Source organism: Micromys minutus, assembly GCF_963924665.1.
Source record: "Micromys minutus genome assembly, chromosome: 29".
Taxonomy (NCBI): Eukaryota; Metazoa; Chordata; class Mammalia; order Rodentia; family Muridae; genus Micromys; species Micromys minutus.
Window position 1 is genome coordinate 27,002,267 of NC_137964.1, and position 18,556 is coordinate 27,020,822.

At 43.9% G+C, this 18,556-nt stretch overlaps 1 protein-coding gene across 1 annotated transcript in view; it reads right to left on the reverse strand.

The window, feature by feature from the left end:
• The window catches only part of HECTD4 (HECT domain E3 ubiquitin protein ligase 4), a gene marked incomplete at its 5' end in the record, with an annotated part of 141,917 nt that overhangs the window by 100,035 nt on the left and 23,326 nt on the right, over positions 1 to 18,556 (reverse strand). The window contains 6 exons of the mRNA XM_080940989.1: positions 5,319 to 5,489; positions 6,368 to 6,506; positions 7,886 to 7,994; positions 11,129 to 11,259; positions 12,501 to 12,590; positions 16,500 to 17,017. Of these exons, the coding sequence (XP_080797115.1) occupies positions 5,319 to 5,489; positions 6,368 to 6,506; positions 7,886 to 7,994; positions 11,129 to 11,259; positions 12,501 to 12,590; positions 16,500 to 17,017 (1,158 nt within the window). The remainder of the gene's footprint in view (positions 1 to 5,318; positions 5,490 to 6,367; positions 6,507 to 7,885; positions 7,995 to 11,128; positions 11,260 to 12,500; positions 12,591 to 16,499; positions 17,018 to 18,556) is intronic.

Sequence of the window (18,556 nt, forward strand, 5' to 3'; positions counted from 1 at the left end):
ATTACCCATCTGGCCCTCAGAGGAATCAATAGCTAATGTAAAACAGTCTCCCACTGCACTTGGTGCTCTGAAAACTGAGACCACAAAGCACCAGTGATCAGCAAGGAAGAGCAGGGTTAGGGCACAAGTACTTAATCTGCAGAACCTTAAGTTTTGGGGATGACTGCACTGAGCCAAGCAACCACCATCTTGGAGAGTTCAACTGCATCCCCTTACACAAAGGGTTATTCCTTGGCTTGTTAACTAGTCCCTCACGAAGGAGTGAGAAAGGTCAGAGACCCTTACTTAAATTTCTAGCCACTCCATACCATGTTGTACGCATCTCTGTCTCAACTGTTTGTGGCCCTGAGGAAGGGCTATAGACCAAGAGGAGACTAGGGGATTGAGTCTCCTGTATAGTCCGTAAGGAAGCCTACTCCCTCACTGAATCCCAGCGTGGATGTCGGCAGGTTAGCAACATTCAACCATGCAACTCAGGAAGATGAATGGCTGCTAAACTCAAAAACAGGGCACAGCCGGGAGGAGTGAGAGGCTTTAAGTGAGTTAGCAGTGAGTGGGGGGATTTCTCCAGGCCAGGCCACACTGCCACCTAATGAATTTGTCACACTCACCAACCAACAACCATTCTAAAACAAAATTAAATTTAGGGCTGGAGAGATGCCTCAATGGTTAAGGGCACATGGTTCCCATCATCTACTTAGGGTGGCTCACAACTGTCTTTAATGCTAGCACCAAGGGATCTGATGCCCCTGGCCTCTGTGGGTACTCTGCTGAACCCCTCAGCCTCAGCTGCTTCTGCCTCACCATCTCTCACCATGTTCCCAGTCTTTCTCCTCCTGGATGCCACACTGGCCTACTACTGCAGGCTTTGTTACTTGATGTCTCCTCTTTGCAAACTATTACCATCTGCAGTATGCCAGGACTGTCTAGTTTTAGCATCAAGATGCCATGTCCCAAGAACTCCTTTAGTCCCAAGCAAACTGCTCAACCTACTATTAGGAAGGGCTCCAGCAGCCACCTAAGGCAAGGAGACCCTGGTTTCTCTCACTGTCCTACTTTTCTCCAGCATTTAGCACCAGCTGTATTTATGTTTTCCTTCTCTTTTTCTTGATTAACTCCCATGCTCCTACACAAACCTGTGATGACAAAGGTTCACCAAGCAGCTACCTAAAGAAATACAGTAGTTACTCATTTAAAACTGATTGAAGAGCCAGGCCTGGTAGCAAATGCTTTTAATCCAGCACTCTGGTAGCAGAGGCAGGCCTGGTCTCCATAGAAGGATCTGCTTCAGAAAAAGAAAACAACAAAAAGCTTGGGTGACAAAAGAAGGGAAGCTTAGGGAGAAGGGGAAGAGAGCCAGGAAGGAAAGGTGGCACTGAGTCCCAGCATGAGAAGCAGCACTTACAGGAGCTGGAGACCTCCCAAGGCAAAAGAAGCAGGACCTAAGAAGAGCTCTGGAAGTAAATACGGTGACAGGAGTTCCAGGCAGGCTGCTCTGCGTCCTCAAAGGGTCTGGAGTTTCCGAAGGCCTGCACCCTTAGCAGAATGATCTATCCTGTGTTCCCACACAGCTCTGAACTGACCATGTAGCTGTTTTACATTAGCACGAGGCTTAGAGGAGCTTGGTGAGGGCTCCACTCCCTGAATAGATCCGCCCTGCTTCAGCCTGCACTACTCGGGTAGTGGTGGGGTCCCTGGGGATGAGAGGACACCTTCAAGTCACAGTCCAGCCAAGCTCCCAGCAGAGGGGAGCTAAGGCATGCTGCTGCTATGACTACAGGCAGCACAAGAGCCACACATCGCTACTGCTAGAAGCCACTTGTTTGGGACAGTCAGCTATGCAGTATGTCCTCTGCTTTCGCTCCACCTTCTCCTCTGTCCCTTCCTTCCTCCCTCCCCCTTCCTCCTTTCTGTGTGTGCTGGTTAGTTTTTTGTTTTTGTCAACTAGGTTATCTTGGAAGTGAGCACCTTGACCTGAGAAAATAAAATGACCTGTAAGTTTTTTCTTCCTTTCCTTCCTCCTTTCCTCTGCCCCTTCCCACTCCCCGTAAGGTTTTGTGTTTCTGGGTGATTGTTTTAGACAGGGTCATACTATTTACCCCTAGCTGTCTTGGAACTCACTGTATAGACCAAGCAGGCCTCAAATTTTACAGATGTCTTGCCTTTGCCTCCTAGAGTGTTGTAATTAAAGTTAAGTACAAACATACCCTGGTTCAAATTATCTGAGTAATTCGGGAGGCCGCAGCACACTGTGGGTGGAGACACCCCTGGGCAGGCAATCCTGGACTATATAAGACAGCAGGTTGACACAGAGACTGCAGGGACTGCAGGGAGCCTGCATGGGACTGACCTAGGCCCTTTGCATAAGTTACAGCTGTATAGCTTGGTCTTCTTGTGGGACTCCTAACAATGGGAGCAGGGGCTGTTCTCTGACTCTATTGCAGACTTTTGGGAACCTCTTCCTCATACTGGGTTGCCTCATATAGCCTTAATACAAGGGGAGGTGCCTTGTCTTATGGTAGCTTGATATACATGTTTGGTTGATACCCGTGGAAGGCCTGTCTGTTTCTGAAGAGACATGAAGGAGAAGTTAAATATAGGAGGTGGGGAGTGGGGGACAGAAGGGAAGTGGGAGGGACTAGAAGGAGAGGAAGGAGAAGAAACTGAGGTCACAATGTAAAATAATCTTTTAAAATAAATTAAAAAAAAAAAAAGCAAGCAGGCTGAGCAAACAATGGAAAACAAGCCAGTAAGCAGATTCTTCTGTGGGCTCTGCTTCAGCGCCTGCCTCCAGGTTCCTGCCCTGACTTCCCTGTACGATGGACTATAAGCTAAAATAAACCCTCACCTACTTCAAGTTGTTTTTGGCCAGTGCTATCACAACAATGAAACCTAACTAAAACTGTGGTGGTGGTGGGGGGGGGGGGTAAGCAGGCTCCCTTATCTGCTGAGCCATCTCTCTGACCTATACCCTCCAGTTATATAGATGGTATACCTAATCATCTTCCTATGTTTAGCTCCTTATAATAAACATAAAATGTATTTCATGATAAGGCATTTTGAAAGACAAGCCAGTTAGTTATATCCTCCTAACAGCAAATTCATTTGAATTATGCACCTTGAGTTCCTTGGATAGGCTCTGGCTGAGAAGCCAGCCTGAGTCCTGCAGTAGAAAGCCATATGCCAGATGAGGAGTTATCGTGGAAAAAGGGCTGTTGGACACAAGCTGTGGCTCATGATGGCTAGGAAGAAATAGTGAACAGAAGTGCCCTGCGTTTGCATAGAAAGGTGAAGTTTCTATAATATAGTTCAAATCAAATGCAGCACACAGCTACAAGTTCAAGTAAAAAGAAAGCTGTTTGGCCACTTAACAGCAAAAGGTAAGCTACTTCTGGACTGGGAAAAAGTTATGTGGTGGTGTGATATGCACACCTCAAGAAAGCCCAGGAGAGGACGGAAGGTCAGGCACAGTGGTGCATACCTTTGATGCCAGTACTCAGGAAGCAGAGGCAGGCAGATCTCTGTACATTTGAGGACAGCCAAGGCTAGTGTAGTTGTTTGAATAGGAATGACCCCATGGACTCATGTGTTTGAATGCTTGTCCCATAGGGAATGGCACTATTATGAGGCATGGCCTTGTTGGATTAGGTGTGGTTTTTTGGAAGAAGTGTGTCACTGTGGAGGTGAACTTAAGCTTCCTACCACAACAATAATGAACTAAATTTCTGAAACTATAAGCCATCCTCAATTAAATATTTTCCTTTATAAGAGCTACCCTGGTCATGGTGTCTCTTTATAGCAATGAAACCCCAACTAAAACAGCTACATAGTGAGAACCTGTCTCAAAGACAGAAAAGAAAGGAAAGAAGGAAGAAAGAAAGGAGTAGTCAGGCATGGTGGCTCAGCTCCTAATCCCAGCACTTGAAAATCCCGAAGATCAAAAGTCTAGAACAAAGCCTTCGAGATGATTCAGCAGATACAGATGTTACAAACCGAGTACCAGTGGAAGGAAAGACAAAGTCAGGAAGCACTCCACTGATTTGTCTGAGTAGGACCCCAAAGCAATTCAAAGGCCTCCTTTCAACCTAAAGCAGACCCCCCTCCTACATTTGCTTCCTGCTGCAGCAAGGCTGTTTGAGCTGTCCCATTGCCTCCTCCAGCCTGGCCTTTGACTACATAACTACATACCTAAGAACAGCCATGTGTTGTCTTCACACTCGGTTCACACTTGGTGAATTAGTTTTCCATAGGTTATGGAAGTACAGCTCTACTTATGCACTGAGAAACCTACTGACTAGTGTAATCTTTTGTGTGTATGTGTTTTATTCTAGAAACTTTGAATTCTCACTTTATTATAGAAAATCTAAAATTTCACAGTAATGTACCATGTGTCAGATTATTCTGTGTCTATTCCTGTGTCAGATACCTTTTAATCTAAAGACCAACCATTGACTCTGAAATCTCGTGTTTTGCTCGCATGCATGTCTATGCACCATTTCTCTGCAGTGCCCATGGAGGCCAGATGAGGTCGCTGGATCCCCTGGAACTGGAGTCATAGATGTTTGCTAGTTGCCATGTGGGTACTGGGAGGAGCAGCCAGTGCTCTCAACCACTGAGTTATCTCTCCCGGCCCCTCTTCTTTCTTCCTCTTTTAGTCATGGCCTTGCTGTGTAGCACAAGTCATTCTTACACTCATGTAGCACAGGTTGTCCTCAAATACATGCTCCTCCAACCCCAGCTTTTTGGGAGCCATCACATGTGGCTTTCCCAAGTTCTTTATCTGGCAAACTGCACTGGCTCCCTCACTGCCTGAAATAATCACTTTATCTTCTCAGTTACTTATAGGTAATCTTTTATTTCTCCACTACCATCATCCTACCCAACCACCCTGCAGCCAGGACTCAAACTCCACTGGAACAACAGCTCTACCCACCTTGGCCATCACTGTGTTCCCACCCCAGGGTAGAACACTATCGGCTCACAGTGAGTCACAGCTGACATCCAATGCCTCCTCATAGCTTCTTCAACTACAACTTCCCAGGTGCTCACTTGTGCCTGTGGGGCCATTCTTGATACTTCAGTTATGCCCACAAGTATCTCTGCTAAGACCATCCACTTCAGATTAGCCTTCAAAAAGCTAGACTCCACTGACCCCCCAGGACCCTAAACCAGAAGCCTCCAAGGGCATGCAGGAGGAAAGGTGCTGAGGAGACTGAGGGCAATGGTACTATGAGGGTGGCAGGCTCTTTGTATATGGACCTGAAAAGAAAGCAAATAGAAACATTTCTTGCAGTGATACAAAATGTGTTAAAACTTACCACAAGTTCAAAAATGTCCATGAAGACAGAATGTCCCTTTGGGGTTTTCTCATTTAAACTGGCAGGGGACCAGATCCAGTAGAAGTAAGTGCCGTCTGAGGAAAGGTGCACAGTGCTCATGGTACTGCCCACAGGAAGGGGGCTGGCTGGCATGGGCACTGTCTGGCACACCTGATCAGGAAAATGGCCCTCCATTAGAGAGATACAGAGATTCTTTCTGTTTGTTTGGTTAGTTGGTTTGGTTTTTATTCAAGACAAAGATGGCTGTCTGGGAACAAACTCTGTAGATCAAGCTGGCTTTTGAATTCACAGAGATCCACCTGCCTCTGCCTCCCCAGGGCTAGGATTAAATGTGTGAACCAGTAAGCCTGGTATAGGGTGAAAAAATTCTAATTTGATGTGTCAGCTCACCGACACTGACACGTTAAAGTCGAAAAGGAAAATTCATTAGGTTCCTCATCAGAATAAAACTGTTATTTATATCTAAGAATAACGCATAAAATTATATGAGAAGAACGTAACAGTTCATAAAATAGACTGTAAAATAAACATGAACAGTCAAACAACAAAGAAAAATGGACATTAATCGAAGTTGTATAGTGATAGAAAAATATTTACTAAGCCTTTAAATCTGCTATGCATGTATAAATAATAAAAAATTTAAATAAAATTTTTAAGGAAAAACATTCATGAGCAAGATGGTAAAGATGGCAACCTAACTAGTCCTGTGGGGGAATCCACTTGGAACCAAGCCTGACTACCTGAATTCCATCCCAGAACCCACAGGGTGGAAAAAGAAGATGGACTCCCAGAAGCAAGTGTCTTCCCCCAAAATGAATGAATAAATAAATGTAATAATAAAAATAAAAACAGATATAAAAATAGTTTAAGTAAACAAATTCATTCAAATAGAAATCATGAACAAAGAAATGTTTAGACAAATTAAACAGCATATTTAGTCAAATCACCTGGGAAAAACCTGAAGGATAACAACAGAAAGGGCAGGAGAAAAGCTAGTTATGAGTATTCAATGGTGTACTGCTGCTCACCTGCAGGGTGTTCTGGTCTATGACCTGGAATAGGGAATGAGGTTTATTGTCAAAAGACACAGGCCGATGAAGCAGGTGGCCACTGCCGTACGCCACCCACCCTGGCTCCAGCTCCTCATTTCGACAGTACACAAACCCTCTGGAAGACAAAAGAGACACGAGTGGAATCTCAGGCAGCAATCCTACACAGGCCCACATAGATACAAACATTTCTCACCTAATTCTTTACAACAATTAGCTGGGCAAAATAGCTAAAAGAGAAGGAACATAATTTATATTAACTTCATAAGTGATAAACTACAACAAACATTTAATTTCCCATAATGATGGAGGAAGAAGGAAAAAGAATCAGAGAAAAAGTCTGACTAAATATATTTCAACTGTAAATACATCTCAGTGATGGTTTGACAGAATTCACAGATCTTATATATTAACTGAAAATTACCCCTAATCTAATGTCAAGTTGAAATACAAAGATGATTTAACCAGAAATGTATCCATTTTCAACACAAAGTCATGGCATTATCTTATAAAAACAAATCATTTAGACTGTAATGAGTTTTTTAAATAGAACTCAGGAAGTAGAGGCTAGAAGATCATGAGTTCAGTGTTATCCTTGGCTACATAGGCAGTTTGAGGTCAGCCTAGATTATAATGAGACCATGTTTTAAAAAAGAAAAAAGAAAAAAAGAAAAAGAAAGGAAGGAAAAAAGGAAAAAAAGGAGGAAGGAAGAAAGGGAGGGAGGAAGGAAGGAAGAAAAGGAAGGAAGCCCAATGATGGTGGCACAGGCCTTTAACTCTAGTAGAGGCAGGAGGATCTATGACTTGGAGACCACCTGCTCTGCGAAGAAATCTCCAAGACAGCCAGGGCTACCCTGACTTGAAGAAACTGGGGGGTGATGGGATTGAGGGCAGAGATGGCTCATCAGTTAAGAATGTTCCCTGTCCTTGTAAAGCACATATACAGCAGCTCACAACTACCTGCAACTCCCAACTCCAGGGATCCCAGGCCCATGGACACCGCACTAATGTGCATGTATACACACACACAAATATTAATAAAAATCTTGGGCTGGAGAAATGGTTCAACTGTTAGGAGTGCTACTTACTGAGGACCTAGATTCAAGTCCCAGCACCTATGTGGTAGTTCACAACTATCTGTAGCTCAGCTCCAGGGAATCTGACACTATCTTCAGACTGTACAGGCACTAGGCTCACATCTGTGTACATACATACTAAAAGGCAGGTAAAGCATTCATGCACATAAAATAAATAAGTCTTGTATTAAGTAAAAGCCTATTTAAAAAAGCTGATCCCTAAGAGAAATTTCTGGCCAGGTGAGCAGGTGCCTCAGCTAGAGCAAAGCTGGAGCGGTCTTACAGAGTGGGGACAAGGGACCTGTCTGTAAGCTCAGACTTGCTACTTGGTCACTAGCATAAGGGATCAGGACACTAGCCGGTGCCTTCTTTGCTGACTGCAGGAGAGTCCAAACCTCACTGGGCAAGCCCCACAACTGACCTGAGTGTGCCATGCAGTCCAGAGCCCAGCTTGCTCACTCCTCTTCCAGCTGAGTTGGTAGTGTACAGGTAATGCCCGTCTGCGGTGAGACAGCGTCCCAAGTCAGCATCTGAAATCAGTCCCACACATAATGAATGAGGCTATATAAAATGATTTTTTAATTAAAAAAAAGCCTTAGGAATTGACTCACATGAATCGTAATTCAAAAGATAATTTCCATGTTACCTCCACAGTAGAGAGCTTGAATCCCAACTCTAACAGAAGAAAGCATGTGGCAATTGGGATTGGTTTCAAGGACTAAGGACAGATGGTCATTGACAGGCCACTTGGCCCACCTGCCAAATGATTTTTCTTTTCTTTTGCAAAAACCAAAGTATTAGGCCTAAGTTAAATTTACAACCCTAACTGACCTGACAGGACTAAAAACAAGTGCTTAGTAAAAAGGGCTCTTGGGAACCAGGCATTCACTGGGGGACTGTGGGTCTCTCTGAACCACAGTCTCTTCATCTCTAATGAGGGTAATACCATGTACCTCAAAGGCTAAGCTGTGGCTAGCAGATCACACAGCAATGCACCTAAGTTGCTGTTTGGTGCCAAGCCAATGTTCCCTAATGGAAATGAAATTATGTTGCTACATTAACAACAAAAGTGGAACTAAATAAAGTCATGTTCTTTTTGGGCTTGCCATTTTTATCTAGAAGGAATAGCAGGGAAGCAAGGCCTCCTTTTAAAATATGTCTTATTACATTTATTTATCTATTAATTTAGTGTATGTGTGTGTGTGTGTGTGTGCGCGCGCGCGCGCACCCGTATGTACATGTGTATGTGTGTAGGTCTGAATAGAATCTGCAGACTCTGTTTTCTCCTTCCATGTGGGACCTGAGGACCAATGTCAAGTGTCAGACTTGGCAGCAAAGACCTGTACCTGCTAAGACATCTCCCCCACCTACCTCCTTTCTTTTAAGAACAGCACTTATGGAGGCTGGAGAGGTGGCTCAATGGTTAAGAGCACCTACTGCTCCTCCAGAGGTCCTGAGTTCAAATTCCAGCAACCACATGGTGGCTCACAACCATCTGTAATGGGACCCAATGCTCTCTTCTGGTGTGTCTGAAGACAGCTACAGTGTACTCATATACATAAAATAAATAAATCTTTAAAAAATTTCTTCTGCCTAGCAATGGGTTCCCTGTTCTAAAAAAGTTTCTCTATGTGGTAAATGACTTACTAACCTATTTTCCTAAAAAGAAAAAAGCCTTAAATTGAGGCTGTTGGTAAAACATTCAGTGTTTACTTTTATAATCTAACCCTCACTGTATTTCAAGGGAGTTTGTTTGCTTGAAGCATATCACATTAGAGGAAATTCAGTGTCCATTACTCAAACCCATTCTGAGTTTGGTACTGTCATAAATTTTTAGTCTAACTGAGAGAATAGGGACCTACTAATTCCAAAGTGAACAAAAGAGGAAAACATGAAAGTAGATAATCCTTTAGATTATTGTAGTGTGCCTGCATGCATGCTCACCATGGCACACACAGCCTGCGGAGGCCAAAAGACAGATATTCTCTGCCATGTTGGTGCTAGGAATCAAACCAGGTCCTCTGGAGGAGCAACAAGTCAGCAAACTCTGCTGTCCTCCAGTTCAGAGATCCACCTGCCTCTGCATTGGAGAGCTGTGACTAAATGTGCACCACCCCACCCTGTGGCATCTTAAATATCCTCACTTGAATCTAGCATGTTACATTTACTTTCCCATCAGCAGATCATAGTGCAAGTCTTTTGTGTGTGAGTCTGACAAGGAACAGGAGTGAAGGGGACCAGGAATCGATAATCCAGAGGGTTTATTGCAGCGTTCTCACAAATCCTGCCAATGCTGAATGTTTCTGTATTAAAGCTACAGAGAACTGTTCTAACCAGAGAGGCTGGGGCAAAAAGAATTCTTTGAATCCTGGAGATCAAAAACAGCCTGGGACACAACAAGAGCATGTCCTAAAAGAAAGGGAAAAGAAAAAAATGGGGTGGAGTGGAGAAGAGGAAGGAAGAAAACTAGAATAGGAGAAGGGAAAAAGGAGGAAGGGGCAATGAGGCAGGGAACAAGAAAGTAATTACTCTATGAGCATTGTAAGAAACATACCCTCCACCTAAACACAAAAGCAAACACAGCAGCCTGACATTGCCACCCTCAGAAACCACCCCTAAGAGAGAGAGTAAAGAGTAAAGCTGAGGCTTTAACACTTGAGTACTACCTAGGCCCAGCAGGTGGTATGCTTCTCTGGCAACCCTATGAAGTGCCTTCCTTGCTCCTCTTCCCAGCCCTCTCCAGAAAGGATTCTAAGAGAATGGCTCCAGGCTGTGAGATGCTGAGCAGCCACAGCTCAGACTGCACTGGGGGCCTTGGGGCTGACCAGGAAGAAACCTCATAGAGGGATGGGAATGAAGAGGTGTGCTGGACAGTCTTTGGGGGGGATTTTCTTATTCCTACTTCATCAGTCATGCATGTAACAGTTAATGACATTCTATGTTATGTTATAGTAAGTAATGTCATTATAATAACTGATAGTCATTACCAGTGACAAACCAGTTTGAAACAAAGCTGTGCTGTCCAGGGGAAAGGCAATTCACAGTGCTGACCAGAACTGATGAGCCTGGGTGCCCATCTAAACAGTTACCATGACGATGTAGAGGCTTAAGTCACCTGAAAAGTCTGGCAAGTCAGTCACTTAAAAGAACATCTTCTATTTTTGCTGAACTCATGTAAAAAACTGGCATGTAATCCTACAAAGCTATGTAAAAATATCCTAACACTGCCTACATTGTATAAGGGACTTAATAGTTCAAGCTACCTTGAACCTTCTTTTGTTTTAGGACAGGAAGAACCATAAATGAGCACAGTTAATGAATAGAAGAAATGACATCATGGGGTGTGTCTGATCCTCTTACAAATGTCCACTGTGGTGGCTTCTGCACCTCTCAAACACTCAGGAGCCAAGTGAAGTAAACCATGCCACCCTGCTAGAGTCACAGGAAGGCCTTGGCCTGGGATGTCAAGCCTGTCCATCGGCTCGGCTCCCTGAGTGTCAGCTTTAGACTTGCACTGACCAAGCACACAATGAGCACACTGTGCAGGGATCTTCAGCTTTTCACTGAAAGGAACAAGGGGCTGCACTAAAGCATTTGCTACAGTGATCTGAAACCACTCTTCTCATATTCCAGCGCCAGGCCGAGGGCAAAGCCCTTGTGTTACCTTTGTTTTCAGAACTGGAGCCAGTGTTGCTGTCTGGTGCTGGCAGCATGTCTTCATACCCCCAAGACACTATGTGTTTGCCCCCAAGCAAACAGGATGGGGACCCAGGTCCCCCTTCCAAAAGTAGCAGCCTGTGAAGGGGTGAAGGAGAATTGCAAAGATATGAGCGTGCCCATTCCAGAAACTAAAAGTCTACTTACCAGTTCAGAGAACAAACACAAATGGTTTAAGCATCGGAGTGATGCTCACAGTGTATTTTAGTGAAAAATTACAAGGTAGTAATTACAAAGCATTGGGCCATGGAGATGGTGCAGTGGACAAAGCAGCAGCTCTGGAAGCTCAATGCCAGAGTTCAAGCCCTGGGACCTATATAAAATGCTATGCAATGGTGCACACCTCTAACCCCAGCGTTTGCACACTGAGATCAGAATGGTCAGGAATGTATACAAAGGCAAGAGACCCTGACGCAGGACAGTGAGAACAGGAGAACTGAGTCCTGTACGAGGCTCTCTTCCACACATACTCCACACCAGGTGTGCATACCCACACCCAGGCAAACAAACAAAACAATAAAAATTTTACGTGCTTAAAAGTTTTCAACTGGGGCTGGAAAATTGTCTCAGTGGTTAAGAGCACTGACTGCTCTTCCAAAGGTCCTGAGTTCAATTCCCAGCAACCACATGATGGCTCACAACCATCTGTAATGGAATCAGATGCCCTCTTTGGTCTGTCTGAAAACAGCTACAGTGTATTCACATAAAATTAAATAAACAAACAAACAAATAAATAAATCTTTTTTAAAAGTTTTCAACTTATCTGTATATAAATATACTCATTCTATTTCTATTTATTTAAATTTTTTGGTAAATTTTAGTAATACTGCCTCACATAGCCCAGGGTAGCCTTGAACTCTCTGATCCATCTGCCTCTATCTCCCAAAGGCTGGAATGAACATGCACCACCAAACCTGGTTTTACATCCCCAGCCTAAATATATGCTTTATTAAATAGACAAATGTGTATGAGAAACAGAGGCAAAAAAGGTCCTGTGTTAGGAAAAACACAGACCCAAATAATGTAAATGGATCTTACTGGATAATAAGATGATGAGTGATTTCAATTTCTTTACATCTGAACACACTGTCATCTCATATTACAGTAAGAATTCATTACAGACTAGGACTTCTTAAATTAAAAATTGAAAAGATACTCTAGGAACACTTTCACATCCCTCAGCAGTTAGCTATGATTCTATAGCTATTCAAAGCTATGAATTACTAATTAGTAAGATTTAATAATCTGTTTGTCCCTAAAAGCCTCTAATACTTCTTGTTTAGAAAAACAAGACAACTTGTTTAATAGGGACAACTTACCTATATAAAACATCAGCGACAGGCAGGGAGCCCAGCTCAGTCTGTCTCTGCAGCAGGTGAACTGTGTGGACAAAGGTCTTCAGTGATCCCCTAGAGAGAAAAGGAAAGGATGGAAAAGCTACCCACACTGAAAACCAAGTAAGTAGGCAGCCAGTGTTGATTTCATTAACCACAGGGCAGGCTCCAAGACAGGTCTATCTGCTTTTATAGGTCAGAAACTGCACAATTCAGCCATCTTCACCACAACATCAGCTCTGGTAGTATGTGTGTAGTCCCACACAATTCCAACTATGGAAGTGTTCTCCTTGCAGTCACAGAGATAAAAATTCCCATGAACACAAAATGAAAAGCTCATGGCTCAAACACCAAGCATCTGGGAGGGTCCTGTACTGACAGTCCCCGTCTGGTATCACCTGTTCCCCATAGAAGAGGATCTCACGTCTAACACTGTAGCTAAACTGATCCGTGACATTGTTAAGTTCATCCACTTCACATAGTGTCTCACTTGCAGGACTCACTATGCACCGATTTCCTCAAGGTTTACAAAGCTAGAGAGGCTCTGGGGAGTCTGGGAGGTAAGCAGGATTGAAAAGAAGTGCTTTCAAGATGCACAAGACCTACCTGGCAGCACTCCAGGTAACCAACAGCACCTGCCGGGACTAATGACCGTCTGGATCTGATGAGCTGATTCTGCTCGCTGCCTTCTCTTAGCCAGACCTTAATTGGAGGGTATCATGTACCTAAACCTCAATAGAAACGGAGTACCACAGCAGGCCACGTAGGCCTCCGGCTTTTTAAAATTTGCTTCTCAGTTCAAAGAACAGGACAAGGCAGGGAGGCAGCACAGTATAAAGCCACCACCTGCAGCCTGGGCACACTGGCAGTGAAACAGGGCACTGCCATTCACAACCACACAACTGCCCTGTCACTTAAGTCCTGTCAATTTTCCTTCCTTCATCTGCTCAACAGGCACAGTGCCCTGGGAGAGCACCAAGACACACAGGGACAACAGGCAAAACACATATACACATAAAGTAAATTACTCTAAAAGCATTTTTTAAAAACATCCACCCTGCCCTTTTTTTCACCTACTGATGTCACACTCTGAGATGTTGTTACATGTATGAGGCTACCCTACTCATGCTTATATAAATCTCTCTACCTGTTCACCAGTTGGAGTCCAGAAGAGAATGCCTGGGTGTATAAACAGTGAACATGAAGGGTTTGCAGAATGAATCATCCCTGGGCCAGTCAACTGCCAGCTCTGTAAAATTAGAGACCTGAGTCTTCATAGCCTAAGAGTTAGCAAGGCTCTACATGCCAGAGAGTTGATAGACAAGAATCACTTGTAAGCCTGGTGTGGAGGCTAATGCTGTGAACACAACTGAGATGGGACAGAAATGGTCTCCCTGACAGCCCTGGCTTATGTAGGGAGCTCCTATCTCAAAAAAGCTGAAAACAAAGGGAAAATGTTAGACTGATACAGTCATAACAGACACACAGAGACACACACACTTTTCCCCTAAATGCAGGAGAAACTGGAAACTTCCTCCCTGCTGTCTAGCTTTCATGGAGTTGGACGGTACCAGGTGGGCTGCTGGGAAAAGCCATCAACACTCCCATTCAGCTGTGAATCTAAGTGTGACCCTACTGACCTGCCTGGCAAGACGATCCTCACTGGTGCAATAATGGCATAATTGCTGGAGGGGGAGGGGAAGAGAACCCACAGAAGGGATTCACACTTGGTACAACAAACCTGATCAAAGGCCTGTAGCTGGGAAGACAATAGGTCCTCATGGGAAAGTTGCTATGGTTGTTTTGTTATGGACAAGTTGTGCCTAACAAATTGTCTTCTAAATATTTATGTTCCTGCTCATAGCTTAGTGCTGCTGTTAACTTTGGTCAGAAAAGCTTCATTCTGCATTGACTATCAGTTAAGTACTCATAACTGGGTACAGGACTGAGACTAAGTGACTGTAGGGTGCTCAGCCCTAACTGGGACATCTGTGCTACTCCCCCAAGGCTCAGTGAACGTCCTGGTAAGGGGTACAAAGACAGAGCTGGGAAGGAATGAGTGCTGTGGGACCATGTGCAATAAAGTCATAGCTGCTGTTGACTGCCTTTGTGAGACCTACACAAGACTGAGCCTTCCACAGTGGGTCATAGACTACAGAGGGGCTGAGGAGGCGTCACTCTTTCTGAGGACCTATAGGCATTCAATGGTTGCTATGGGAAGGAAAAACATTTTCTTTAATGATTTAGCCATGGGTAAGATGCTCCTATAAATAACCCCTCACCCATGCTCCTGTAAGCAAACCTAATAGAAGAAGAAGAGGAAGAGGAGGATGAAGCTGGAGAAGGAGAAGGCTGAGGTAGATGAGAGAAGGCTGAGGTGAAGGAGGAGGAGGAGAAATACTCATTTCACATTTGTGACAAATAGAATTAGGAATCTCAAACACACATAATTTTAACTGTGATTAGGATGAATTCTGATTCATAATTTAAAAGTGAGTTTAATTACCCAATGTTTAATAATGAAATGCTCAAAACTAAAGGGTTGATTATTCCCAACATCCTGCCTAAAAATAGTACTAAGTGGGAATTTCCTCAAAATGAAATTTTACATTGATAATAAATCTGTTCAAGGCACAAATTGCTTTTTACATATGCAGAAAAATCCATCAATCTACTCTGAAGACTTTACAGCCTTATTCCTGTGTCAGCCAGTGTCTCTGGAGTGAAGCGCGTGCCAGAGTTTACAAAGTCAGCTACAATCTTCAGGAAATGAGGTCAACCTGTAACAGTTTGCTCCAGGTAAAGAAGCTGACAAAGTGGGATGATGCTACCCTTCCTTTAATCCTAGCACTCGGGAGGCAGATCTCTGAGGTCAAGGCCAGCCTTTTCTACAGAGTTCCAGGGCAACGAGGGATACACAGAGAAACCCTGTCTTGACAAGCCAAAATAATAATTAAATAGATACTTAGACAGACATTCAGTCCACTAAAGGTCAATTTTAAGGCCAGAAAGAGGAGTTTCTCCACATATGACTGGGTTTAAAAAAAAAAAGAATGATCTCACCCTGCCCTTCCTCCTCTGCCCCACCCCCAAATCCAAATCCTAAGTAGAAAAGGCAATTGAATGACACCAAATAGGCAGGCCATGTTTGTAACTGGTTCCTAGAAAATTCACTCAGAGAGAGACAAGGGCAAGGAACTTCCTCCTCACACATATGAGATAACGGGGCAAGACAACTTTGAGCTGCAGACCAGCCTGAACACCACAGAAAGATCGCCCCACCCTGGAGAGGGAGCAACTCCAAGCATATTTTCTAGTGACAGCGTGTCAATCACATCAGCACAAAGGAAAACATACTACTACATCTTCACGTACACAGAGACATCTTCCAGTTACAGCAGGGCCCAGCTGAGAAGGCTCAGCAGGCAAGAAGGGAAGATGCTGCCCACCATCCTGATGACCAGAAGTCCATCCCCAGAACCTACATGGTGGGAGAAGAGAACTGAGTCCTGAAAGTTGTCCTGACCTCCACATTCACACTGTGTCATATGCATGCACCAGACACACACACAGAGTAAATAAATGTAAAATATTAAGAATATATAAAATGGGAGCCCAGAAATACACTTAGTCTTGTGACCAGGTGAGAACTCAATCCTGTAATTTGCTGACATCCTTTATTGACAAACATTAAAAGAAAAAAAAAAAACAAACAAACGAAAGTCTCTACAACATTTTGCCTCTCACTAAGGAAATGCAGATGTAGCACCCTCTGCTGATGCTGAAGATGAGCTACCCGAGAGCCGTCAGCTACAGGCAAGACTGTAGCTACTCCAGGTGGTCATCATAGCAGCACACATATATGACTGAAGCTGTGACATTCGACATTTGAGACAGAAGTGCATGCTGAGGTACCATGACATACACCTGGTGCAAATGCAGAAGTACAGGGTCACAGGCAGCGTGTTGTGTCATCTTCCTTACCTGGCACACGCCAAAGCCACCAGGGCAGCAGCAGCATTCTCCTTCTGCTTGTGTGGGATGTGTCGGCCCGTGTCCGAGGTCTCCTCTAGCCAAGAGCACAGCAAGGTTTCTATCCCATTGAGACAATCAGCAGGCTCCTTGGTCAAGCTCAAAGGCTGACAATCTCGCAGGCAGTTTAATAGCACCTCAGCAGTTATGTTACAGAGGGAAGGGTCTGTTCTACTCTGGGACTGAATAAGGGGGAAGACCAACAGGAGGCCCACCCGGGACGTGAAGGGCGCTTGTTCGGGTTGCTGCAACAAGCCCTGGCGCTTGAGCAGGGCCAAGGTCTCTTCATCACCTGAGCCTTCCCTTTCATGTTGCTCCTCCAGGGCCAGCTGGCGCTGGGCATTCCAGAGTCCACGCAAGGCATTCAGGCGGTATTCTAGCAGGCGGGCATAGGCATTGCTCTGGTTCCCACAAACAGAGCGCAAACGTTCTGCTAATTCCGTTGGGTTCTTGGTCTCAAATGTTAAAATCTAAAGACAAACAATAGAGAAGTGGTTATATGCTGCCTTCCGCAGAGACATTATGGAAGCAAATATGCTCAGCAGCCTCTACAAAGGCTACTTTCATTCCACATCTCGGGAATTTCTTAAGTTCCAGAGCCTGGGCTACAGAGTGACACCCTTCTCAAAAGAGCAAAACAAGGGGCTAAGGAAACAGCTCAGTGGGTAAAGTGCTTGCCCTATCTATGTGAGAATCAGACATAAGGCCTCCACCTTCCTCGTAAATACTAAGAAGGCATGGCAGCCCACCTGTAATCAATCCTAGAGTGCTTGGGAAGCAAATACAAAGCAATCATGAAGCAAGCTGGCTAGCTAGACTAGCCAAATAGAAAGTTCTGGGTTCAACTAGGAGAATCCATCTCAATGTATAAAGATGAAAGCAATCAAAGAAGGCACTGGATGTCAACCTCTGCCCCCAACACACACAACATAAACACATAAAGAAAAACAAATCAAAATTAATTCTAAAAGTAAAAATAGTCACTTCAAAAATTATTTTCATTTCATTGAGACAGTGGTGGCACACACCCTCAATCCTAGCACTCAGGAGGCAGAGGCAGCAGGGGCAGCGGAGGAAGGGGCAGAGGCAAACAGATCTCTCTGAGTTTGAGGCCAGCCTTATTTACAGATGAGTTCCAGGACAGCTAGAGACAGAGAAACCTGGTTTCAAACATAGACAGATTAATAGACAGATTCGCGCATGTGTATGTGTGTGTGTGTGTACATGTATTTCCATTCCAACCAAACAGAAAGCATGAATAGTAAAGCTAGTTCTTCACTGATGGAGAACCTCCTGTTCAGTTCTTCTGTTTGCTCCTTTTAAAATCCAGAATAGAGCACCAAGAATGATGGCTCACTAGTAGAGTGCATGCTTAACCTGCCTTGGTACAATGCTCAGCACCAAATATACATGTACATGATGTATACATGCATACATACATAGACAGAGACAGAGTTAATAAAGCGTTTCCAAGATAGTCAGCAGTACAGGCCAATAATCTTAGCACCCATGGGGCAGGATGGTGAGTTCAAGACTGTCCAAAGGAAGGAAAAGAGGTAGGAGGGAACATGGTACAAAAATCCTGGATGCAGAACTTTGCTTTTCTCCAAGCCTCTACCATCTGACTTTCCCTAGGGCTGGCCCAGCCACTCTAACTTACTAGTATAAATCTGCAGTGACAGACAGGTGTGAGCTACCATGTTGGTGCAGGAAATTGAACCCAGGACCTCTGGAAGAGCAGCCAGTGCTCTTAACCACTGAACCATCTTTCCAGCCCCATAGAATTTTTAGATAAATATACAACATATTGTATAATTTTATATTTATTACTTATATTAAATACTACATCTTAAGCTTATATTGTTATTAAATGTTATAATTTATGTCAAATCTCACATATATATATTTATTTATAGTTTGGACTTAACTATAGATTCTTTCATGCTTATCCATGTATTTCAGAAACAATGTTGTAAATTTCTTTTTTTTTTTTTTTCTTTTTTAATGTT